Source organism: Pelmatolapia mariae, linkage group LG18, assembly GCF_036321145.2.
Source record: "Pelmatolapia mariae isolate MD_Pm_ZW linkage group LG18, Pm_UMD_F_2, whole genome shotgun sequence".
In the NCBI taxonomy this organism is placed as follows: domain Eukaryota; kingdom Metazoa; phylum Chordata; class Actinopteri; order Cichliformes; family Cichlidae; genus Pelmatolapia; species Pelmatolapia mariae.
This window is the reverse complement of record NC_086243.1, coordinates 23,121,218-23,145,995: the sequence shown is the minus strand read 5'-3', so window position 1 is coordinate 23,145,995 and position 24,778 is coordinate 23,121,218. Positions and strand designations below refer to the sequence as shown.

General features: G+C 39.1%; 1 protein-coding gene across 2 annotated transcripts in view; it reads left to right on the top strand.

The window, feature by feature from the left end:
• myo9b (myosin IXb) overlaps positions 1–24,758 on the top strand; it is a 34,151-nt gene extending 9,393 nt beyond the window's left edge. Inside the window, exons 3-40 of one of the 2 annotated variants that reach the window (XM_063461438.1) lie at positions 409–503; positions 667–729; positions 911–1,010; positions 3,344–3,444; positions 4,451–4,574; positions 4,795–4,884; positions 6,128–6,244; positions 6,514–6,648; positions 7,046–7,167; positions 8,908–9,049; positions 9,274–9,463; positions 9,668–9,737; positions 10,209–10,331; positions 10,409–10,448; positions 10,557–10,679; positions 10,844–10,924; positions 11,025–11,135; positions 11,254–11,376; positions 11,632–11,781; positions 11,957–12,087; positions 12,618–12,962; positions 14,925–15,003; positions 17,887–17,972; positions 18,082–18,161; positions 18,907–19,091; positions 19,437–19,541; positions 19,703–19,873; positions 19,965–19,997; positions 20,084–20,195; positions 20,283–20,356; positions 20,458–20,650; positions 20,829–20,957; positions 21,764–21,869; positions 21,943–22,074; positions 22,177–22,300; positions 22,846–22,943; positions 23,032–23,153; positions 23,755–24,758. In XM_063461438.1, the coding sequence (XP_063317508.1) occupies positions 409–503; positions 667–729; positions 911–1,010; positions 3,344–3,444; positions 4,451–4,574; positions 4,795–4,884; positions 6,128–6,244; positions 6,514–6,648; positions 7,046–7,167; positions 8,908–9,049; positions 9,274–9,463; positions 9,668–9,737; positions 10,209–10,331; positions 10,409–10,448; positions 10,557–10,679; positions 10,844–10,924; positions 11,025–11,135; positions 11,254–11,376; positions 11,632–11,781; positions 11,957–12,087; positions 12,618–12,962; positions 14,925–15,003; positions 17,887–17,972; positions 18,082–18,161; positions 18,907–19,091; positions 19,437–19,541; positions 19,703–19,873; positions 19,965–19,997; positions 20,084–20,195; positions 20,283–20,356; positions 20,458–20,650; positions 20,829–20,957; positions 21,764–21,869; positions 21,943–22,074; positions 22,177–22,300; positions 22,846–22,943; positions 23,032–23,153; positions 23,755–24,023 (4,674 nt within the window). In that variant the 3' untranslated portion in view covers positions 24,024–24,758. Of the gene's footprint in view, positions 1–408; positions 504–666; positions 730–910; positions 1,011–3,343; positions 3,445–4,450; positions 4,575–4,794; positions 4,885–6,127; positions 6,245–6,513; positions 6,649–7,045; positions 7,168–8,907; positions 9,050–9,273; positions 9,464–9,667; positions 9,738–10,208; positions 10,332–10,408; positions 10,449–10,556; positions 10,680–10,843; positions 10,925–11,024; positions 11,136–11,253; positions 11,377–11,631; positions 11,782–11,956; positions 12,088–12,617; positions 12,963–14,924; positions 15,004–17,886; positions 17,973–18,081; positions 18,162–18,906; positions 19,092–19,436; positions 19,542–19,702; positions 19,874–19,964; positions 19,998–20,083; positions 20,196–20,282; positions 20,357–20,457; positions 20,651–20,828; positions 20,958–21,763; positions 21,870–21,942; positions 22,075–22,176; positions 22,301–22,845; positions 22,944–23,031; positions 23,166–23,754 lie in introns of both variants that reach the window. The other variant, XM_063461439.1, reaches the window with a different exon arrangement.
• Positions 24,759–24,778: the final 20 nt, after the last annotated feature.

Sequence of the window (24,778 nt, the reverse complement as noted above, 5' to 3'; positions counted from 1 at the left end):
TCTTTCTCTTTTTCTCTTTGTTTTTATGAACTCATGAGCAAAACACAATTTCAATGAGCTTCTTAGTCTCAGTGCTCCTGCTTGTAATAGAGATGAACAGCTGTTAGCGACCTCTCTGAGCTAAACAGGTTAAGTATCTGCAGAAAACACAAAAACAGTTTATAAAATGAAGGTGCTTTTTTGCTTTCCTTTTTGTGTTCACTCCTGATTAATAAGATGGGCACTAAAGCACAACTCATTTACACCAACTCTATCCATGTCATTACATAAAGCCGGCTAATGGTAACAGTAATCTGCCATCCACAAACCTACATTTACTGTGTTTGGGTGCCAGTGTTTGTGGAAAACATGCCGATAAATTAGTCTGTTTATTTTACTGAAAACTGATGTTTTTTATGTTTTAAACAGGCCTTTGGCAACGCCAAGACCACAAAGAATAACAACTCCAGTCGTTTTGGGAAGTTCATCCAGCTCAACTACCTGGAAAGTGGTGTCATCAGAGGGTAAAGCGCCCTTTATTGTTTTTCTCATGGACCACCTCTGATTGAGTCGTGTCTCTTCAAAGTTAACCGTTTGTTTCGTAGTAGTTTTTCTTCCAGTGTCACAAAAGAACAATTGCAGCTTCATGGGCTTTGTTGACGTTCTCTTCCTTTGTCTCTTGTTCAGGGCCGTTATTGAAAAGTACCTACTGGAAAAATGCCGCGTGGTGACCAGAGATAAGAGTGAGAGGTATAATTAAGACTCAAATAGAATACAAGATTCAAACATGTGCAATTTTTAGAAAATCTCTTCTGGCACTAATCATGTTCACACCACTCACCAGTTTGTACAAGAAACCTCATGTCTACCATAGCCCAATAAAAGCACTGAGTCATTAGGAAAGTTGAAGTGAAAATTGCTTCCCCTGCAGAAACTTCCATGTGTTCTACTATCTGCTGATGGGCGCGTCCAAAGACGAGCAGGAAGAGCTACATCTTCTAAAGCCACAGGATTATCTCTACCTCAAACAGGTACCTTTGATCCACAGGCTTTTACAGCAGCAGTGAAAGAGAAAGTGGAAGACCAGCTTAAATACATGCCATATATAATGTTATCAAATAGGTGAAAACCAGCGAGATATGTTTTATGGAAACAGACCTACAGGGTCTTGAAACTTCTTGGAAGTAAAGATAAGATAAGATAAGATAACCTTTATTAGTCCCACACGTGGGAAATTTGTTTTGTCACAGCAGGAAGTGGACAGTGCAAAAGTTATGAAGGACAATTAGAATAAAATAAAATAAGAATAAATACAGTACACAACTGTACAGAATAGAATAAAAATAGAATACTATATACAGTAGAATAAAATAGAATAAAATATACAATAGGATAAAAATAGAATACAAATGCTATATACAACAGAGTGAAAAATACAACAATACAAAAAAAGAGAAGCCTGTCAAAGCAGCTGCAGTATAATTAATAAACAGATATTCACATGAAGCTAAAAAAACTACACTTTAATTGCACTTAACACCACACATGCTTTTCCTCCAAATAATATTACTATATGGAGGACCTAAGAACGTGTCTGACATGTTCGTTACTTTTCTCACTGACTCTTTTACCCTCGTCTTCCTGTTTATAGATGTAGATTTAACTGAAATTACAGTTTAACCACCTGATAAGAGTGTCTCCTGTTTATTGCATCAACCAGGGAAAATGTATATTCCCATTTATGTTTTTAATCTTTTTAGTAGCTTTTATATTTTAATGATGGTAAACATTTGTTTTTATATGTTTTCCTTATTATAGTCATGTGACATTCATCTGTCGTGTGTCATAGCCAACAGCCCATACCTTCAAGGGAAGGTGACTGGATTTTGTGGCAACATTGACTCATACTATGTCACCACACAATGCAACAGTAACTGCAATGCTACAGACTGGAGTAAAAATAATCGAATTCAGTTTCATTTCTATAGCAACAACAGCAATAGCTATCTGTAGGGGCTGAAAACATGCCTTCTGGGTGAGGATGAGGAGGAACCGTAACCCTAAAAAGAGCCCCTGGTACACCACCAACCTGTTCATGTCTCTAATTGTTTTTCCTCTCGTGGCGACACACTCGCTGAGGAACAAACGCTGGGTAATGGCGATTCTGTTTTGAGACATGTTAAGCTAGAGACACCAGCTGTAGTGAATTGTTGTTTAGAAACCAGAGCAGGGGACAGTGAAGGGACTTGAACCTGCTGGCCAAGGATAAACATAAATGTTGTGTCAGTGTAGATGTGTATGTATGCTTTACCTGAGGTTGTTCATTATGCAGCTGCTGCACAGGAAATAAACATCTGTTCACGTAAAGCTGAAAAACTGCACTCTTAACTGAAACGCTGCCTGTGCTTCTCCACTAAATTACATTATTAAATGCAGGACTTAAGAACAAGTCTGGCATGTTTGTTTATTTTTCACTGACTCTTTTACCCTTGTCTCCCTGTATATAGATGTAGATTTAACTGAAATTACAGTTTAACCACCTGAAAAGAGTGCTTGTACACTCGGACATGCGCAGACTGTTTTCCTTCGTGGTGATGAAGGGAATTTGTACTTGTAACTTTAAACTTGCACGCAAGCAAAGGGACTTGAGCGCAGAGTTTTACACGGAGTTTTTTGCTTTGTGTGTGCAACCTGTGCAACCTTAATGAAAAAATTTGTAACTTGTGTAAATATTTTTTACAAACAAAAGTCTTTTTTACACGCACACAAATTCTCATCTAAAGATGCACAAACATCAAATTTTCAGATATTTTGGTTTACAAGGTTACAAAACTCAGTTCACAAATACGCATTTGATTTACAAGTACAAATTATTTATTACCACAATTTGAGCCCATAGAGCAGCGGCTTGTATTCTGCCAGTGTATACATCTGCCACTGCTCTCGTGTTCTTTCCTCTAATAGCTCATTCACTGTGAAGACGCGATCACTGCTGAAGTCTTGTACGTATCAGAAAAAGCAACTTTTGCTCAGTATTGGCTTCAAGTCCAACATGATCAGCTCAGTTTCACTCATCAAGACGTGCCAGTGCACAAGTATACATGGAAACAACAGCATTACCCACTGCAACACAGACTCCATACCTGTGCATGCACACAAAAAAATCCACAGAGAAAGCATTTGATCGCAGAAAGGTGCATCATGATTTATTGCCAGCGTTACTGAGCTAAACCAAACATACAGGTTTGTGCATTCCTCAGTTTGCATGTACTTGCATGATGCAGTGTGTGGATATTCTTATATAACTACATCCATAAACATCTGTCTTTGCTTAACATGTATTTGTGTTCTGCATGTTCTACAGGAAGACCTGCTTTTAGACGATGAGGAGAAACTTGGGCAAGAGTACAGGAGGCTCCATCAAGCTATGGAGATGGTTGGGTTCCTGCCCTCCACTAAGAAACAGTATGTATGATAATGATAGTAAGAGCTAAAATGCTACAGACTAGAATAAAAGTTATACTAGTGTCAGTAACAGGTCAGAGCTTGTCTGAAAAATGCAGCAACTATTTCCGAAAGCACCTGGCAGCCTCGGGACAAGGCATGTGCAGAAAAGCAAAAACAACATAGTTTGTATGCTGTTCAGGTTGGTTTCCCTGACAAAGAACCACCCACAGAAATTCATAGTTTGAAAAGGTGGGAAGTTTAAAAAACAAAAGTAGTAATAAAGGGTTTCATAGATTTGGTCCTGATTAACTCTTTTCTTTTATATTGAAGGAGGTGCAGACTTACACATGCAGCTTGCTTTTAAGCTTTTTTTCTTTTAAGATAATGTGAAGTATCAGTAGCACTGGATGTCACAAAAGGCAGCACTGATATATTTAGAGCAACAAAGCAATGTTAAATATGCCACCAGTTCATCAGTGATGTGTGGATAAGATTGAGGGGAAAAAAAAGTTTAAACAATAATGTAAAAGTAATTGTGTGTCCTTTGGCCGTCTCATTTGGTTTTAGTTTTAAGTAATCCCTATTTAGCTCATACGTTTGTTTTGTGGGGTTTGCTGAGATGACTACATTGAAGATGTTGCCAGTGTCATTTAGAGCAATCTGAGGTTTTAAGGAACACTGACCACCTTTAATATGAACACTTAAAAAGTAAAAATCCATCCATCAATTTTCTTCTACTTATTTAATTAAAGGGGCGGAGGGCTGGTGCCTGCCCCAAGACAGGCCCTTGGGTTTGAATCCATCTGTGTGGACTTTGCATGTTCTCTCCAGGTACTCCAGCCTCCTCCCACAATCCATTCAGGTCTTTGGACTGTGGGAGGAAGCAGACGAGGATGAATGGACAGATTATATTACAGATACAGATTATATTGAAATTGAAATTCTGTGATATGATATGACAGAGTGGACATTTGGTTCTTACCTTTGATAAGATTAACTGACAGTGTTTGTGTCCAATGCGCAGCATATTTTCCATCCTCTCCGCCATCCTCCACTTGGGTAACGTCACATTCACTCGGTCAGAGGACCCTCCGGGGTTGGAGGTTGGACCTCCTGAAGTCTTGTCTATACTGTCAGACCTGTTGAAGGTATGTTCAGAAACAGCCGATTTAGTGTTACTGCAGTGTACTGTGTACTGCTACATTTGTAATGGTCACTTGAAAGGGTCCAGTTAAGTTCCAGAGAAAATGAAAACTAAACTGCATCAGTGTGGTTTGTAAATAAACATGTCTCAGCCTGTAATTTTAGTGGCATTTGCAGAAGATTGAAGAAATGCCTCAATACTTATGTATTTCTTTTTATTTCCAGGTGGAAGAGGAATCACTGGTGAATACTTTGATCAAGAGAAAAATGATAACTGCCAGCTTCACCATAGCTTTACCGTACACACTAGATGAGGTAGTTTAAATGTTAACTTGATCTTTCATTTTACAGGTCAACTTTTATTGCCTTGTTCCTACATTAAAGTCACATTTTAATCATCAGCTATATAGAAGAGATAGATGATGTCACCCAGTAGTGGGTTAGTTTCTTTTTATGAAGCCTCAAGCCTCAGCATGTTCAGCGTCATCATCAAGATGACTAGACTCTGTCTATGAAGCTGCAAAAAAAATCCAAATTTAGTCTCCATTCTGATTCTTACATGAACCAATATTTCCAAAACAAAACAAAACTCATGAGGAAAAGTGTTGCTATGATTATTTATCAAGGGTCTTGAGCCCTGTTTCTCTCATAGACTTTTATAGAATTAAACCCCTAAAACAGCGGTCCCCAACGTTTTTTTGCACCACAGACCGGTTTAATGTCAGACAATATTTTCATGGACCGGCCTTTAATGTGTCGCAGATAAATACAACAAAATAAAATGATAAGACCAAGACAAAAACTGTGGTATTTTTTAAATATAATAATAAACGCGAATTCAGTGTGTAATTGTGTAACTTTATTAGCAGCGTCCTCCTGAAATGCGCCAACAACATTGAGAGTAACATCCTCCTGTCTGCCCCTTAATGCTCTCTGGTCGCTATGGTAATGCGTAAATATTTTTTTAAAAATAAGTCACACAACTACAACATGAGAAAAGACTCAGGGAAACCAAGTTAATGATAAAAATCCTAAAAACCATAAAATTCACACCTGAGCCTCAACTCTTGCGGCCCATTACCAAACGACTCATGTACCAGTACCGGTCCGTGGCCCGGGGGTTGGGGACCGCTGCCCTAAAATACATGAAAGAATGCAAGTTTGAGACACTTCAGCATCCTGTTCCGTTCTATTCTATTTTTATAGTACCAGTTGAAAACACGCCTCAGGCACATTACATAACAAGGTGTAGACACTGCAAAATTAGTGATTCAGCAATTCCCCGATGAGCAATCATTTGCTGTTGGTTACTGTCACCGCAGTCAGGGGAGGGTCAGTCTTCTTCCGGGTTGAGGGGGAACAGAAGTGCGGGGGGGGGGGAGAGACCAAGACTAAACCCAAACTCTGGGAAAGAGCAGGCAAGTTAAAGGCGTACAGAAGAGGCATGTAAACACATCAGGGTAGAAAGGAAGGACTCCCTTTTTATACTGAAAAGCTAGTTTTGACACTCGTGATGCTAATATTATGTGACTGTAATGTTATGTTCCTGTGCTTTCAGGCCGTCGCAATGCGAGACTCCATGGCCAAATCTTTATACAGCGCTCTGTTTGACTGGATCATCCTTCACATCAACCATGCGACCATGAACAGACGAGACATGGAGGAGTCCGTCTCAGTGAGTCGCATGATTCAATATAATAACGATATAATTGAGATGAAAAGCCTTTCCTTACTTTTCCATATCCAAATTCATTCCTGCCAGGCTGCTTCACTTTAGATTCATTTAGTTTTTTTAATACGATTAGATTCAAATAAATCTATTAATATATGTGTGCTTTTTTTTTTTTTTTTTAATGGAACAGGTCTGTGTAATATTTAGCTCATAAATTAACACTTTTGAGTATGGTGCCTTTGAATTTGTCTGGATTGCTGTTTTGTTTTTAGTGTTTGTCCATCGGTGTCCTGGATATGTTTGGGTTTGAAAACCTCCAGTCAAACAGTTTTGAGCAGCTGTGCATCAACTACGCCAACGAGACACTGCTATGTTACATCAACCAGAACATCTTCAGGCTTGAGCAAGTAGGTTTATTTATACACATTTACAACAAGAAAAAGTTCTTTTCATTATTATAACTGGACACACCATACGCGTGTGCTTAACTGACAAGTTCTGAAATACGTTCTTCTTCACAGCATTTCACACACACACATATTGGCATGTTTTACAACATACACTCAATGGCCACATTTTTTTAACATTTTTTTTCTGTTTTTCTCTTTTCTTTACTTTCAAATCAAAGAATATTGAGCAGTCAGACAACAAATTGAATATGAGCTATAAATTGAAATTTGCGGATAGTAAATTTCAATTTACTATCATTGCAACACTGTGTTACTAGCAGCATTCCTGAGCTTGGAAGACTGATTCACATTAACACCTGACATGATTGCGTAATTGTGTTATGATAAATACCAGGAGGAGTTTGTGGAAGAGGGCATTGTCTGGAAAAACATCGAGTTCAGCGACAACACCGACTGCGTTCAGCTGTTCGACAAGAAGTCGATCGGACTCTTCGACCTGCTGGAGAAGGAGAGCAGGTAAGTGAACTCATACTACTGTAGACCTTATTAATTTAATTTTCATCTATATTTCATTTTAAAATTGTTTTCAGTTTCCATAGTTGATTTGCTTGTTGAAATTATTGTTTTGTTACATAAAAATGTCTAATTAGTTCAGGTGTTCATTTTACACTCTAATTAGACTGTCAAGACACAGAAAATGTTTCAGTACTTAAAGCCACCTCAGGCTGGCTGTGTAGGGAAAAAAACTATGACATGTTTTTACTATATTTTAATTTGTTTTATAAGTAAAAAAAATATTGTTTGTTAGTTTGATTTTTTTTTTAATCAACCCTAATTTTTTTTTTTCACTAAAATGTTTTTTAAAACTAGTGTGAAATCTTAGTTTAGTTTTTGTTAATATTGGTGGGGTTTTTTTTTTTTTTTTAAAGAAACAAATAAAATTTACATTATTGAAACTATTTCATTGTTTAATTACAAGGTAATGTAGTTAAAATAGAAATTTTGGATTAATGAATAGCCTATAATGACAATTATAACTTCGGTGAGGACATACTTTATACTTTAGTTATATATTAGCAGACAAGTTAAACTTTTTGCCTTTTCCATCAGTTTATTTGTTACCAAAAATATACTGAAATCAAAGAAGTATCCGAGAGCGCAAACCTCCAGCGAGGCAGACCACATTCTGGGCAGTTTTAATTTTATTTTGCACATATTCAGATTGTTTTGTTTCATTTTCGTTTTTCTTCACACTTTAAGAAGTTTTTAGTGCAGTAAAAACAAGTTCAGACGGGCTTTTATTTGACCTGGTGAAACACACATTGATATACGTGACATAATTCTGTGTGTAATCATTGTTTTTATTAATGCGGCTGTAGTTCATGTGTAGCGTTCATTTAATTGTAGTAAAATTCATTCAAGTGTTCAGTAATTAATATTAATTGAAGTTTATTTTTGTTTAAAACATGTTGTACACGTATTCAAATTGTTATATATTTAAATGATTGTAACCCATTACTGTAATGAAAAAAAAAAAATAATCAAGTACACTTGCATTACAACAGACTGTAATTAATCTTTTCTGAACGCTTAAATTAAAAAGGAATTAAATAAAAATTTAGTTTGAATTGTTTTTCGGGCAAATCGCAGCTGTTAACAGGTAGAGATGATTCAGTTCATCACAGTATACTTTCTGTATTGTCAGTCTAGTAAATATGCCAAAGCCAACTCTTCTTTTTAAAATGTAATTATTTCTCTATGTAACGTCAGTTTAAAAAAACAAAAACACACTATGGGATGAAATGATTTTTTTTATTTATTTTTGCGGTTGCCTTTATCTCGTCTTAACATTGTTTAGTCGTACATTTATTCCATATGTCAACAGTCCCCAACCCCCAGGAGTCGTTTGGTGCTGGGCTGGGAGAGTTGAGGCTTTCAGGTTTTCAGGGTTTTTATTGGTTTTTATCTTTTTTTAGCGGGCTTTTTTTGTTTGTTTGTTTTTTTGTTTTGTTTTTTAGCGTTTTGTTTTTTGGGGTTTTTTTGCATTTTTTATCGTTAACTCAGTTTCCCTGGGTCTTTTCCTGGGTGTTATCAATAAATCTTCTTTTTTGGGGGTTTTTTTGTTGTATTTATCCGCGACACCTTAAAGGCCGGTCCTTAAAAATAGTGTTGGACATAAACTGGTCCGTGGCCCAAAAAAGGTTGGTGACCGCTGCCATATGTCATGTATTTTTCTTTCTCACTGTGTTTCTTCAGCCTCACCGAGGCCACAGACAAGAGTCTGCTGGAAAAGATAAAGAAGCAGCATCAGGACAACCCATACTTCAAACCATCTCCACACACAGAGCCAACTTTTGTGATTCAACACTTTGCTGGGAGGGTTAAATATCACATCAAGGTGGAGTAAAATTCTTCTCTTTTTTTTGGCTTTGCAGTAACCTTGTTTGATAAGGAAGTGTGGGGGGAAAAAACTCTTTGCAGCCAAGTAAATCATTAATTCCCTCCACAGAGAAAACTGTGGAAGCATTGTTAGTTTTTAGTGTCAGACACATGTGTAAACACTGTGAAGGCTGTGAACCACACACGGCGGTGTACTGATCGTTACTATTTCTCATTCATTAGGACTTCAGAAAGAAAAACACAGAGCACATGCGTCCTGATGTCATATCACTTCTACGGAGCAGTGAGCGCTCCTTCATCCATCACTTGGTTGCTTCCAGCCCGGAAGCACAGTTCAGATGGGGTGTCCTCCGAGCAGCCATCCGCATCCTCACAGTATTCAAGAACCTGGGACGCCGGCGGGAAGAATTAAGTGGGTAGTTTAGTTATGGTTGACAGTTATCTAAAAAAAAAGAGAGAAAAGTGAATTTCCTTTGTAGGACAACATTGGCACCTTTGTTTGACTTTTTTCCTTAATGAGTTTGTCAGCCTTTATCCTGACAGTCGAGTTTCTTTATGTGAAATGTTTCTCATTTTTGTTATAATGTACAACTAGCTTGCTTTACTGTCGCCACAGCTGCTGCAAGGCGGAAGTCTTTTAAAGAGATACTAGATAAGCGCCGGAGTACTTTGACTCAGCTATCCAGGTAAATATAACACACAAGCACATGAATGGCACGTATTGGGTATTGGTCTCGATGCAGACACCAACAAGACATATGTCGTTTAGCACTGGATGATGAATAAAAAGCTTAACATCCAGTGAGTTAAGTTTCACATGGTCATATAAGCAAAAAAACAAAACATAACATAAGAACGGTTCTGTGCTGTTAAGTTAAAGAGGTTCTCTGACCTCTGGGGCAGGGATAGCTCAGTAGGTAGAGTGGTTGCCCCATGATCGGAAGGTCGGGGGTTCGACTCCACTGAACAGCTACCCTGAGGTACCCCTGAGCAAGGTACCGTCCCTACACACTGCTCCCCGGGCGCTGCATTGGTGGCTGCCCACTGCTTCACTGGGTGAATGGGTTAAATGCAGAGGAGTAATTTCCCTACGGGGACTAACATTATAGTTACATTATTTACTATTTCATTATAGTTACATTATTTGATTCTTGCAGTACCAGCACGAGTCTGGATTTCTCCTTTGATCACTCTGATGAACGACCAGTTGATGTATTTGATTTTTTGGCCATGGGTCACGACCAAACCAGCCAGCCCGTTTGCAGTACTGGGCAGAAAAGGTGAGTTTACTTTTGGTTAAACAGTTATATTATATATAACATTTTTTCATAATCCTCTTTCTGTCTGTTTTCTGCAGGAGAACTAAAAGCGGTCGACAGAAGCAGATTATTCCAAAGGTAAAGCCTCATTATAAGTCATGGATGTTAACTGATTCTTCATCAAAACTCTTTGATTTTGTTTTAGAGTCAGGAAGCTCACAGTTATATTTATGTTTTATCAAACAGAACCTTGTTGATTTGCGTTCTCTCCGACACATTATTGGTCTCACGGGGCACGACCTAACCAGCAAATCCATCTTCCATCCTCACCGAAAATCAAATCCTTCTACAGTAGGCTCTCAGTTCCAGGTTTGTCTTCAGCATAACGTCTAAAATATCCCTGGTGTGGAAACATTTTAATGCTATGTCATTCTTAACGGTGATATCCTATCAGAAAGGCTTAAAAACTCTGTTGCCGTTTAAGATGAAGTACTTGAATGAAAACTTGCTCACTGTTTGTATGCTTCTTGCAGACATCACTCACAACTCTGATGGACAGAATTGCAAAAGCCGAGCCTTTCTTCATTTTCTGTGTGCGCGCCAATGCTGAAAAGGTAATCTGTGAATCTGTGGCATCATCATTATGAAGTTTATATGTTTCACTGAATAAGATACTTCATCATTTTTTTGTTTTTTTTTTGTTTATGTAAACAGAAGGAGCTGTGCTTTGATGATAAACTTGTCCTAAACCAAATCAGGTATACAGGCTTACTGCAGATAGTTCACATCCAGAAGTCTGGCTACAGTGCCAAATACACATTTGAGGTGGGCACTCGTTTTAATGTGATTCTACTTATAAATGTATATAGATAATCATCCTCAGGAAAGGAACAATTGATTCATTCGTTTTCATCTTCGGATGCTGTTTTTCTCTCCATGGCAGGAATTTGTTGAGAAGTTTAGGATTTTGTTTCCACAAGGAACTGCTGCAACTCCAGAGCACATTACTGCACTGTTTGAGTGGATGGCTTTGGATAAGAAGACCTACCAAATAGGAAAAACAAAGGTAGATCACAATATCACTTTTCAAACCAATCAGCCCCATATTAAATTGCCTCTGGTCTCCCTTTAAACACTTTCGTTAATAACTACAATTTCAGAATTACAATAATACATTTTAGAATTCTGACGCAAGTAAACTAATAAACACACATAAATGTCAGAGAAGCAGGGTGTGTGTGTGTGCTAAAATCTAGAGAAGAGTTAACTGCACAAATGTGTCTGCATTTATTATATGTATGGCATCTTCTTATCTACTCAGGTTTTCCTTAAGGAAAAGGAACGGCAACTGCTTCAAGACACACTCAACAAAGAAGTGATGCGCCGCATCATCACCCTGCAGCGCTGGTTCCGCACGTGCCTCATAAGGTTCCACTTTCTGCAGAAAAGAGACGCTACAATGATCATACAGGTGCAGCACTTTTGTTTTTGCTCACTGCTAAACAAAAACAAAAAACTCTGAGGCTGAGCCAGTAAGATTTGGGTCACTTGGGCTCTTTTTTTTCTTGCTCCACCAGCAACTGAAAATGGTCTTCAAAGTCCAAAACATACAGAATAAAGCTAAAATAGTATGTCTGCTCTTACAGAGGAGATGGCGTCAGTTTTCTCTGACCCAAAATCGAACCGCTACATTGATGCAGGCAGCATGGAGGACGTCCAAACACACGCAGTGGAAGCAGGATGACGACGGCTCCAAAGACCGGGGCGGACGGGAAAGGTACTGACATGGCTGAAGTGCATTACAGGAGTAACAGCTCTTGTAGTTATTATTCAGATATGTCATTACTCAGATTGTGAGCATTACACTGATTGATCTCTTTGAATTGATGATGTATCCCACACTCAGTGCATTAGGCTCATTTATCTGGTGCCGAGTGCTGCATTCAAGGGCATGCAAGCAAGCAGTAGATGATTTCAGATTAATATTATAAGAAAATATGTGTTTGCTCACAAACATGTGCCCTTGACAATCCAGTTTATCTATTTTTAAAGGCATGCATTTATCAGGGTATGTGCGCTGAAATGCACCATTTGGAAAAATATGCTTGTCAGTGCCCTCTGGTGGCTAAATAATAGTAGGACAAAATAGGATATGTACTAATCTGCTATATCTGTGATAGCTTTACGGCAGCAAGATGGTCTCTGCTTTAATAATAAATTTCAGGTAAAATGAGAATTTAGCAGTTAAAAACTGTTAGGATTCGTATTCATTTCTTTTTTTTCTTTTTTCTTTTTTTTTAATAACAGCTTGGGAAAAAGGGAGTTGAAGAGGCAGGAAAAAATGGAGCTCAGTCCAAACAGGATGTTGCAGCCTGACCCAGTCAATAGTCATGCTGTACAGCGGGACAGAAGCAATGAGAAACGTCAAGGCAAATCCCCTCCATCACTCACCAGACCCTTCTCCGTCCCTGTAGATCTAGTTTCCATTAACAATGACTCCACCAGCCACACTAAGGGAAACACACTTCAGCGCTACAAAGATATCGAGGGATTCAAGGAGAAGGCCGAGAGGTGGAAGGACAACAGACATAGTGAAGGAGATTCAGGTTCTGAAGCACTCCGACAAAGAAATCATAGGAGAAATAAATTTCAGTAAGTTTTTCAACTTCTACAGTCAGTGGTTCTGCTAATATGGCCTCAGAAAAATGTTTTGAATATAGTGTTAGGTCCAAGGTCCAAATGTGGGCAACCACCACAGCACATTTTATTGTTGATGTTTTTGAAGTGCAGACTTTGAGCTCACAAAGACTCAAAAGTAAAAGTTTAATAGGATGTTGAAGCCTGTTTCCTCATTCTTCGGTGACCTATTAAGTAGATAAGTGTTGAACTGGTATTTTGTAGATTTTCACTGAAAATCTGATCGTGAGGCTCAGTGAGATCATGATGTAGGTGAAGGAGGCCATTGTTAGGCTGAAAAGAAACCCACCAAGAGATTGTTGAAACTTTAGGAGTGTCCACATCAACAAATCCAAAAAATTTTTAAAGAGTAGGGAGTGCAAAGCACACCAAAAGGCCCAAAATGGGAGACACATTTTTTCCTTAGCTAAGAAAAACCTCTCCCAGGAAGTCCAAAACATTCTTTAGCAGGTAGGCGTATCATTGTCAAGGTCTGCAATCAAGAGACGCCTTCATGAATGTGAATAGGGTGAAGATGAGACAATAGCCGGGAAAATGTCTGTTACTGCAGCTTTAAAAAGAAAAAAACTTTGCTCAGAAAGTTGAAAGTTACACTAAAGAACGAGTTCAGTTAAACAGCGAAGAGCTCAGAGAGTCAAAATCTAAATGATTCAGCAAGAAGCTTAAACCCAAAATGAATGTAGGGCGTGCGGTATGACCGAGGTTTTCTGAGTCTGTCTTTATGGCAGCACAGTGCAAACAGATGTTTGAGAAAGTGATCAGCTGCATGTCCACTATGTGGTGCAGAGGATGGTCATTATCCACAGCCACAGTTATTTGGATGACCTCCGTATCAGCTGACAGAGGAATCCAAACAGTGTGTGGATTCACACTGGATCCAAACACCAGTAGCAATGACAAATTCCCTTAGTGAGTAATATGGATGCATTTCTGCAGGAAATTATTACGCAATCAACATCCCAGTCTGCCTGAAAAGTCCTGAAGCCATGGAAGGTCACACTGTGGTCCGGGAAGTGAGAGTGTGTCTTCATGTAAAGCGCATCAAACTGCACTCTTTGTTCCCTCTGGTGTTAATCGGCTCACCAGAGCTTGTCCATCTTATATTCCACAAAGATCACATGCTCCCCGATGATCGTTAGAACAGCTCCAGATTTCAAATCCCAGCTGGGATTTCAGACTTTGCTCCGGGCAGTCACATCATCATTGATGATCAGGTGTTGGAAGTTCTCTGTCGTTGAGAGTGCAAAGGAAGACAAGTAGTAGGCTTTTAGATCTTGACTTTGAAAGACTGGGGGAAACAAAAGACAGCCACTTCATTTGCTTGAATGTGAGCCAAAAAAAACAACTTTAGATGGAGATAAAGTTAGTAAAATGAACAAAAAGCACAACAGCAGCAGGTTCTGCCACTTGCTTCCAATGAATGGCGCAATAAAAGCAGAGGGTTTACACTAAGGCAAAGAAAGGCATTAAACTTGATTGGGCTAGCACAGTTCTGGCAAAGAAGACAAAAAAAAAATTTTGGACAGATGAAATCACCTGAAATTATGTCAGTTTGTCCAATTACCTTTGAGCCTCTGAAAATGGGAGGGCTGTCTGTGTTTTTGTTTTTTTGTTTTGTTTTTTTTAAAGGCTGTAATTCCTAAACCCTGTACAATAGTACTGGTACAACCCTCGAGTTAAAGCTGCAAGTCTGCACAATCCGACTCAAAACTAAAAAGACAAAACTACAAAGATGGTACCATTGTCCAAATAGTTATGGGTCTAACTGTATGACATGCTTTCTGTTTAATCATCTTGAATAAGTGTTTCTGCTGAAAGATCCTAAAGTATAGATTCTCATGCTATTAATAATGGTTGGAAAGTGTTTTATATTTAGTCAAACAATCACTCTTTGCTTTTATTTCCCGCTACAAACAGCACCAAAAAGTCCATGTCTGCAGATGAACTTTCCAAGATCAGCTCATCAGGCTCTGACAGCTCATCTTCAGTCAACGAGGTAACATCAGCTCCTGTATCAGTGATTGACCTAAAAAGTTTAATTTAATCCATCTTTATTATTTTTGTGCTCTTATTGAGTGATTGTTAGTGTCCTTGCTGCATGTATGATAGTGTTGTAGCTTTGTGTACTGTGAGCTAATGTTACAGTGAAAAACACATGAAAGGAGGCTTCATGCACATCAAAGGAGGTCTCACAGACCTCGTACCTCATCACTTTCCCTGGCCCAATTAGGTCAAGGTCCGGGTCCGCAAGCGCAAGAAACACAAGCGGCGCTTAGCCTACGCCCGCAGTGGTTTGATGTGTAACTTTGCTGGCTCCAAGGAGGGCGAGTACTGGAGCTTTCCGCTGCCGCCCATAAGTCCCTGTGTGGCCAGTCTGACGAGCTTGGCCAGTAGCACCGATGTCCGGGACCTCAAATCCCAGGTTGAGGTACTGGATATAGGGATTTTTTTTTCCAACCAGATCTCTTCTCTGCATGCAACTCTTGCATGTGTATGTACCAAATGGTTGGATAGCTTGGATTGTTCTGGGACTTCTGATTTCTGCTGTGCAGGCCAGGACAGTGAAAAATGGGCTGTTGCTTTCAAGCAGTAGGGAAATATTAAAGCCCGTTTTTAAAGCTCATTTCTGATCTTTCTTGTCTTTCCACCCAAAATGAGGAGAGGGTCAGCAACGACAGAATTTGAGAAGAATATTATGTGCTCTGATGTCAGTGTGTTTGGTCACTTCTTGTCGTTATGATTATGCAACACAAACTAACATACAGTATTTAATAGACGGCCATTATTAAATTGGTTTTGATTTATTAACTCATCAAGTCTTTTTAATTGTGGATTGAAACTTCTATTAATATTTAACTATAAGGAATTGTACATATTAAAGTAACATATGTTCCCCTTGACCCTGATAATGCATATATGCAAATATGACTTCTTGATTTACTCTTTACAGAGCCAACCTGGTCTATTAATGACTGCTTAACATTAGGGCTGCCACAAAAAGATTATTTTGTTAGTCACCGATTATTTTTGCGATTAGTCGACTAATCAGATCATGCATCCATTGGACGTAAAACGTACAGCTTATTGCACCAGCATGCATCTGCTCTTATATAACTATCATTAAGATAAGATAAGATAAGATGACCTTTATTAGTCCCACAGGTGGGACTTACAGCTTGAAGTGTTTAAGGTATGTGCTAACTAAAAATAAAGACATGATGATAGTTTATTAAACTTTTAATGAAATTAGCAGATTGTCTCGGTGGGGTTTAATAAACTCAGTCGTCTGCCCTTTGCTCCCTCAAATATAACAGGACACTGGAGTAAACTCTCTACCATCTCACACTTCTGTTTAATCAGTTTTCTGTTTGACGTTTATTCAGCTGTGTGAAAAATATAACAGTAGTTATAGTATAGATTTGAATGCTCCAGGTGTAAGTGCAGCCACTCAGCCTGTACTGCATGTGTCACAAGTTAAAAGACAAAGGCAGACTGTGCTTACAGGATGTGATGTTACAACACTAGTGAAATATTAATGTGTCATATATTTGTTCAAACGTATTTCTTTGTTCTAACAAAGGAAATTAAAATCATGATGAACAACAGGAGTAGTGATTACTGTAACTATGTATATATAATTTGACATTTTCTACTGATGTAGGCCTAAAATAAATACATAATATCATTTCATTCAGTGTAAAGGTTTATTTGCAAGACGCAAAAACAGACAAAATTGAAAGTTACAAATGTGCATGAAACCAATTCAAACGTGGTGCAGATGTGTGTGTCACAAGTTAATCTGGCTGTAGGCTAAGGCACTTGGCCACAGGTGGCGGTAGTTGACTCGACTCCATTTGAGTGTACACAAAGTAAACTGCACGCTTTAGTTGTGAAGCGAAAACGCTGAAATCGGAGTAATAAAACTTACGAGCGGAACGATAACGAATACAAGATTCTCCTGATCGTTTAATCTTGCTGTCCTGTGAACAGCATCGGCGTGGTGTTAATTGCCGTTTTCGCGATCGCCTCGTGTATGAGAATATCACCAAGTAAACTCACAACATTTTTAATCATTTTGTTGTTCAGCAGCAACAAGACTGACGGACTGTGTTTGAGGTAATATCACAAATGTCACAGATTTAATATTTGGTGTTTATTTGCTGGCTTGTTGGTAGCGGCCCTTTCAAAGCAAGTCTACCACACATCTATTTGACCAACGCCAGTTGATCTGCGACGCCAGTTAATCTGGAACACCGGCTCTAGTGAGCCTTGACCACCCGGCTAGCTATCGAGCTGGTGGGTAACAGACGTCTCCGAAAACGTCAGGGCACTTATGCAAATATGTGATGTCTTGATAAATCGGACAAATATTTGAAGTTTACACAGCTACATTCTCGCCTAAAAATATCTTAAAAGTTTATTTTGTGACCCAAAAAGACACCCGACACAAATCTGGTAAAAAGGAGGACGCATTTGTCGGCAGCATTTGGAGGAGTCTTCGAATTTGGACATCCTTCGTCGCGTCGCTGTTACGTAATCGACCTACAAATGCGGCTTCCGAAAGATGCAAAAGACGCCTCTGAACTTGGACACAGCTAAGATACCGGAGACTGCTTCTTCTTCTTTGGCGTTTAACGGAAGCTGGTGATGGACTGTCACTATTGTGCTGCAGTTATATCATGTGCATTGGGTGTGGTTTGGTGGAGGCACTTGTAAATTTAAATGTAAGCCTTTAAGATGATATTGGTGCTTGCGCAGCAGGTGAGCACGGTTGGGGGGGAAAGGAGCGCCTGTCACTTTGGATCAGAACGTGATTTGTTTTGTTGTTGTTGGCTTCTTTACACAATTTGTGCTCTAGTTTTTAAAATCTTTGTTTCAGATAACTGATGGCTCAATGTTCTGCCTTCCAATCCACAACACCAATGAGGACAGCATAGGACATCACGACACCAGCACCCCTGATAGGTGAAGCCCTCACTCAGTTAATTTATAAAAATTCAAAATCCAACATTAACGTTCTGAGATAATTTGATATTCTGCTACATGGAATTTATGCAGGTTGTCTTTTTTGCAGGACTTGGTCTCTCGGTAAATTCCTGAGGAAAATGGCACCCAGAATATCCCCCAGCAGTGAATCTCCAACAGATAAAGCAGGTAACCACAAGTCTGGAAATGCAGATTCAATGTATTTATATAATGCAACACTGCTGACACTTTAATGACAGACATGTAGTAAACTTTAAATGGGCTGCAGGAGATATTTAAAGTCATTTTTTGTGTGGAAATGAAGAAGAAAGGGAAGTAAATGTTGTGTCTTCCCTATCATGGTTTACCTTGTGTATTGTCATACCACTGTTTGACACACTTGTTCTGTTTAGTGTAATAGCTCTTAAAGCAGCGGTGTCACACAAAAGCCCAGAGGGCCAAAATCTGTCTGACAAAAACTCCAGTCTGGCCCTTTGGAAGGCTTTGGAAAATGTGAAGGAGGTCAAAAGATGTTGGATTTATAACTGTATTTGATAGGTTTTATAGCTTTAACTGTTGGATAAAGCCCTCCTCCATGGCCATTCCTACTACACCAACATAGTTAAGTAACAGATAAACCGTTAAATGGCAAAAAAAAAGTTCCTGTTTTTCATGATTTACTATAGAAGTTTTGGTTTTGGTTTTTATTTTCAGTGAATTAACGAAAACTTAAAGAGAGGTGTATGTGGCCCTCGATGTAAAATAAGTTTGACTTCCCTGTCTTAAAGTTTGCATAAAAGGCCCCACTAGATAATATCAGTTTCTTTTAAAAAGTGAGCATTTCATTAAAATTACAGGATTTAACCTTCAGTTAAGTCAAATCTTATTGTAATGTCATTACTTATATTGCTATCTGTCCTTTTGCTGCCAACAGTCACCTTCTCCAAGCACACTTCACATTCTAACCAAACGACAAACCAAAACAGTGCGAAATCAAATCGTAACCCCACCATTCGAATCAGCCGTGCCACACGGGGGTTGCAGTGGGACTCCTCTCTGGACCAAGAGGTTACTGACAGCAAGGAGCTACGAAACCTGGATGAGTTCCTTGGGAATCAGGTGAGATCACAACTTAAGAGGGAGAAGGAGCAGGTTTCTAACTTGAGTTTAAACCCACACGACTCTCTCGTTTATACCATAAATGTGCTATTTTCAGGACTTACTTCTTAGGTAGATTATCATTGTACACATAGATGGGCAACATGAAATGGGTCCCAGTTATAGCCAGCCCAGTTATTTTACACAACCTTAAAACCAGATTTACAAGTTATTTAAAAAATTCCATTTTTAGCAGTAAATATTGTCCATATTTAGCACATTATTTCCTGTCTTCAGCTTCAATACCAGCTATCCACGTTTAGAAAAACTTCTAGTTGTTCACACTTTCCTCACCTTTGTCATCAGGTGAATGAACTGCAAACTAGAAAGGATCTGTCGCCAGCTGAGACGATTTTTCTCACAGCCACGATGCAGTTCAGAGAGGACATCAAAGGCATGTACTCTGTCCAGGTCAGTCGGTGTTTTAACTTGTTGGCTCAAATGACAGAGGAATATGGAAGGCAGATTTTTCATGTTTTCCTTGTGAAAATCTTCATTTTTTTACCCTTTTACTGACCAAATAGCTTGAAAATAAAATGCTGAATAACTGCACTTTCCGTTGGCACCAACAGAAGCCCCAGATTCACTACAAAGATCTGATGAAAGGTTTCCATAACAAGGTGAACACGCTAGCAGGAGCCACTGAAAAGGGAGAAGTTCCAATGGTGGTAAACCTCTTCCAGTCTGTGCTGGACGGCTTCATCAGGGCCACAAAGAAACGAGCAGCGTCTGAACCTGCAAAGGTAAATTTTATTGCATTCGGTCTATCCTCAGTTGCTAAAATACTTTAAGAGTACAGCTCATATATATGTATATTTCCCTTCTGGGTTCTAGACGTTGAAGAAGAGAAGGAAAAAGGATAAAAGTGTAAGTGAAATATCATAATTGAATTTACTTCTCGTGACTCTTGCTGAGTCTCATGAGGGATCTTGCTTTATTTCTTGTGTCTACAGCTTGACAGTCCTCTGGATCACCTGTTCAGCAATTACCAGGTGAACATTATGCAGTCATGTGACTTGTGTGGCTCCTACATCTGGGTAATGGAGAAAGCCTATATGTGCAGTGGTGAGTTAAGAAAACAATTTGTATGAGCATTTCAAGAAACAATAGACAGTTCAATTTGACTGTGTTTTCCTCCTGTTTTTATTGTAGCGTGTAAGTTGATATGTCACAAGAAATGCCTGAGCAAAATCATCACGGACTGCTCAACACGGTGTGCCAGGCAGGTAGGTATTTTTCAATCAAATATCATAGTATGAAAGAATAAGTATAAAAAGTTCCCTTTTATTGCTTGAGACTCATGTCTACTCTTCTTATCTTGTGATAGGATGGCAGTTTACCAGCATCAGCTCACTTTGGCGTGCAGGTGTGCATCCTCACCAGTAAAGCCAACCCCGTGCCCATAGTGATGGAGACGTTGCTGATGCACGTGGAGCTAAACGGCCTCTACACCGAAGGGATTTACCGCAAGTCGGGCTCGGCCTGCCGAGCGAAGGAGCTTCACCAGGTTCTGCAGAAAGGTAAGAAATTAATGAAAGTTGAAATGCACGGAGTTTCCAGAAAAACTATTTTACAAGAGTATAAATTCTAAAAAAAGTCATCAAATCTCCAGAAAATAATGGCAAAAAAAGCCATTTAAAATAACCTCTTTTTGAGTATAATAGTTTTGTGTGTGTGTGATATGTTTTTTACCTTCAGATCCTGAGACGGTATGTTTGGATAACTACCCGATCCACACCATCACAGGCCTCATTAAACGCTGGCTCAGAGAGCTGCCTGACCCCCTCATGACATTTTCCCTTTACCACGACTTTCTGCATGCTGTGGGTGAGGAACTGTTTAAACTTTGAGCACTTAATTGCCTTAATTCTCTATGACACAGATTTGGCAAAGTCCTACAAACATCCTCTTAGACTTTGGTTCCATGTTTACATGTTAGTGTCACACAGCTTCTCCACATTTTTAATTACCTGCTCAGCCACGTCCCAAAGGTCCTCCACTTTATTGAGATCTGGAGACTGTGGAGATCATTTAAGTACAGTGAACTAACTGTTCAAGAAACCAGTTTGAGATGATTTGAGCTTTTTGACACAAGAGCAATGAGACAATGCAATCTTCGTTTAACAATATGCAGGTAGCTGTGGCATTCGGCCAGAGAACTCCTGTTCATTCGGTTTCTGATCATTCTCTGTAAACGTTGTGTAAGAAATCCCAGTAGATAAGCACTTTCTGAAATAATCAGACCAGCCTGTCTGGTACAAACAACCACACCACAACACAAAGTCTACTTTCTTCCGCATCCTGATGCTCAGTTTGAATTTAAGCTTGTTATTTTTACCATGTCTATATGTTTAAATGCATTGACTTGCTGTCATGCATTTGGTTAATTAGATATTTGTGTTAATAAACAGTTGAACAGGTGTAACTAATAATGTGGCCTGTTATGTGTATATGTTATTGCTTAAAAAGAAAAATAGCAGTTATAACTGTGTGACTATTCTGCATAATATTGACAGACACTATGTACATGTTGACTCTGTGTTTCAATGGTGACTTTAAAATTTTCGGTATTTTCAAACATAAACAAATGTGAGTGCAGATATTTAAAATTTCCCCTGTTAATTCATCCCCAGAATTACCCGAGGAAGAAGAGAAAATAAAGGCCATGTACCAAAAGCTCGAAGAACTTCCTCCTGCTAATTTCAGCACGTTAGAGCGGCTGATCTTTCACCTTGTCAGGTAGGCAGAGTCGACTTTTCTTCAGTCGTGTGGTGAAAGTCCAGTGAGATTTTGACCCGTTTGTTTCTCTCAGAGTTGCAAAGGAAGAAGAGCACAATAAGATGTCACCAAGTGCACTTGCTATTGTGTTTGCCCCCTGCATCCTGCGTTCACCTGACTCTGATGACCCCCTCCTCTGTATGAAGGACGTGTCTAGGACTACACTGTGAGTGATCATATTGTGCACTACTGCAACTTTACACAGTCCTTGTTAGACACTCTCTGTATTTCTAAAATAATAATAATATTAATTGACTGTTTTGCACAGTTGTGTGGAGATCCTGATCACTGAGCAGTTCAGGCGCTACAACGAAAAGATGCAAAATATCCAGGAGCTGGAACACGCAGAGGCCATGGCTGTCAATCAACTCAGACTCAGAAGACAAGCCACGGTGAGAGGACGCTACAAAGGAAGGGCAGAACAAATGCCAACACCAAACAGCGTCTGTTTTAACCGCATCAGTCCGGGTGATGTTTTGCATTAAGACAGACCCTGCTAAAGAGAAAAAGTAAACTATCCCAGAAACACATATTGGAACTGACCTTTCTGAGATTCAGTGACTGCTCCAAGCTCGAGATGCGTTGTTTGTGGTCTTCCACCGCTTCCCGCACAGCTTTGAAATTTGGCCTCATACTTCTTGTAGGTGTCTCTTATTTCTGCCAAAGGTTCAGCTTTGTGCTCTGCTAGCTTAGTGGAGCTGTGATTGTGCTAGCAAGGCTCGCCGACTCATCCCGTTCTTGTTCCTCTTTCTTCCTATTTTTCGACATTTTCCAAAATAGTGGGCGCAAATGGTCCCAAACAATTCTGAGCACAAAAAAAGTAAAGTAGGTAAATGATTAAGTAGAAGTTATAAAAGTTCGGGAGCACTAACAAATACAAGAGAGAGAGAGAAACCCACAGATAGCTCACAATAATGCTGCTCTGGCCTCTGTGCAGGTTGTTGAACAGTCCGAGCTCAAGGTTCCAGAGGAAACACAGCCGGATGAAGCGGTGAAGACCCTCATTGAAAGGATCAAGTCCATCAAGCAAGAAAAGTGAGCTAATAATGTTTACTTCTAGTTGTACTCCTTTTATTCCTCTTATTTCTCTCATTTGAATGTTAATATCTTTTTTTGTTTACAGGTTGGACTTGGTCTCCAGGTTGCCTGAGCTGGATCAGGAAGAATCTGACATTGAAAACTTAGACTCCTCATCATGGTTGAGCACCGACAGCCTGGACCTACTAGGGACACTGGACTCGGAAGGTCAGTAAAGAGGTATGGTACTTTGGCCTTCCTCTGGGTGTAACAATGAGAGTTTGTCACTTGGTTAAACATTGTAAAGTTGTTTTTCATAAACCACCATTCACTTAAGCTGTGTTCTGTGTTTTTTGATGTCACTGAGCTGGTCCGGGGTCTATTTTGGCCACTTTAAAGTTTTTGCTCTCTCCCTCCCTCACTCTGAGAGTGTGTTTATTTTTGGTTTTTTGGGAGGGGGGAGGGGTTGTTTTTTTGTTTGTTGGTTTTGATATGATAGTCTCTTTCACTTGCACTGATCTCTTTTTGGGCCTCATATTTAAAATTACAGTGCAAAGTACATATTCAACACTTTGAACCAACTTCAGGTGTTATATCTGCCGCATTTCTAATGAAATTACAAAAGAACAGGCCTCGCCTGGCCATGAAACACATGTAAATGAGGAATTATGTATAAATCGCAGTAATTCCCTAACAATTAATCTATTTTTTTTTTTTTTTATAACACAAAAATTATGTCTTAGTCCAACAAATTATGACCTAAACTGGAGCTTCTCTTGTGTACTACACCTGCCATAACAAGTGTGTTTAGTAATGTTTGTTTCCTCAGGAAAATCAATCATGCATGTGAAAACCCAGGAACCTGACCTCCCTCCCAAACCTGCTGACCTGACACAGAGAATTAGACATCTAATGGTTCAACGCGATCATGAACAGAAAGAGTTCACATCTGGAGAAAAAGCAGATGTTATCCAGCCTAGCAAAGACACTCCCTCCCCAGCCAGCAAGCCCCAGATAGCCAGTAAGAAGTTTAACGGGAGCTCTGACGACCTGGACATCCCTTACATTGACGAGGATGAAGATTTAAACGGAGAATAACACCATAAATTGTTATAATTTGAAAAATTCCCCAAATGTGTGTTAATGGAAACAAAAAAATGTGCACTTTGTTTTGTAGACGTTTCGATTTGTCCATGCTGCTATGGAAACGAACTGCTTTGAAAATGTATATGTATTTAATGGGAGATGATGCTGACTGTTCTTTCGGGGAGGTATTATTATTATTATGGCAGATCTGGATTAGTACTTCTCTTTGCATCAGTATACTGTGTGTAATTTTTTAACCTATTTCAGAATTGTACAGCTCTGATTTTAATAATAGGCAGATATTTTTGACGTGTTCTTTGTGATGAGCTCCGTCGAGAAATATAGAACTTAATGAAGAGCACTCAAGTACACAAGAGTGTCTTTTACTAATTAACTATGAGCTCAGTCACTGTGTTACTAATGAATGCCTTGTGTGTTGTTGGGGAATAAATAGCTTGTGCTTGTACCAGAAAACTTCTGACCTTGTACATAAAATGATTCTGTCTCCTAAAGACTTCAGCGCTGCATTTTGTGTTCTCATCTGGCTCACAAAAACATCCCTTTAGTTGTATTTCTAGTTATATTGATTTAATTCTACACTACTGTGACTGATTAAGTTTACCTGACTGACTTTGTTTGCTATTGCAAAGCTGTGCAACTTCACCAAGTCAGCATCTGTTTATAATTTCATTTTATTTTTTATTTTAGGACATCATCCAAGTTTTGCCAATATCACCGACTGAAATAAACCAAATGTTATCAAGGCT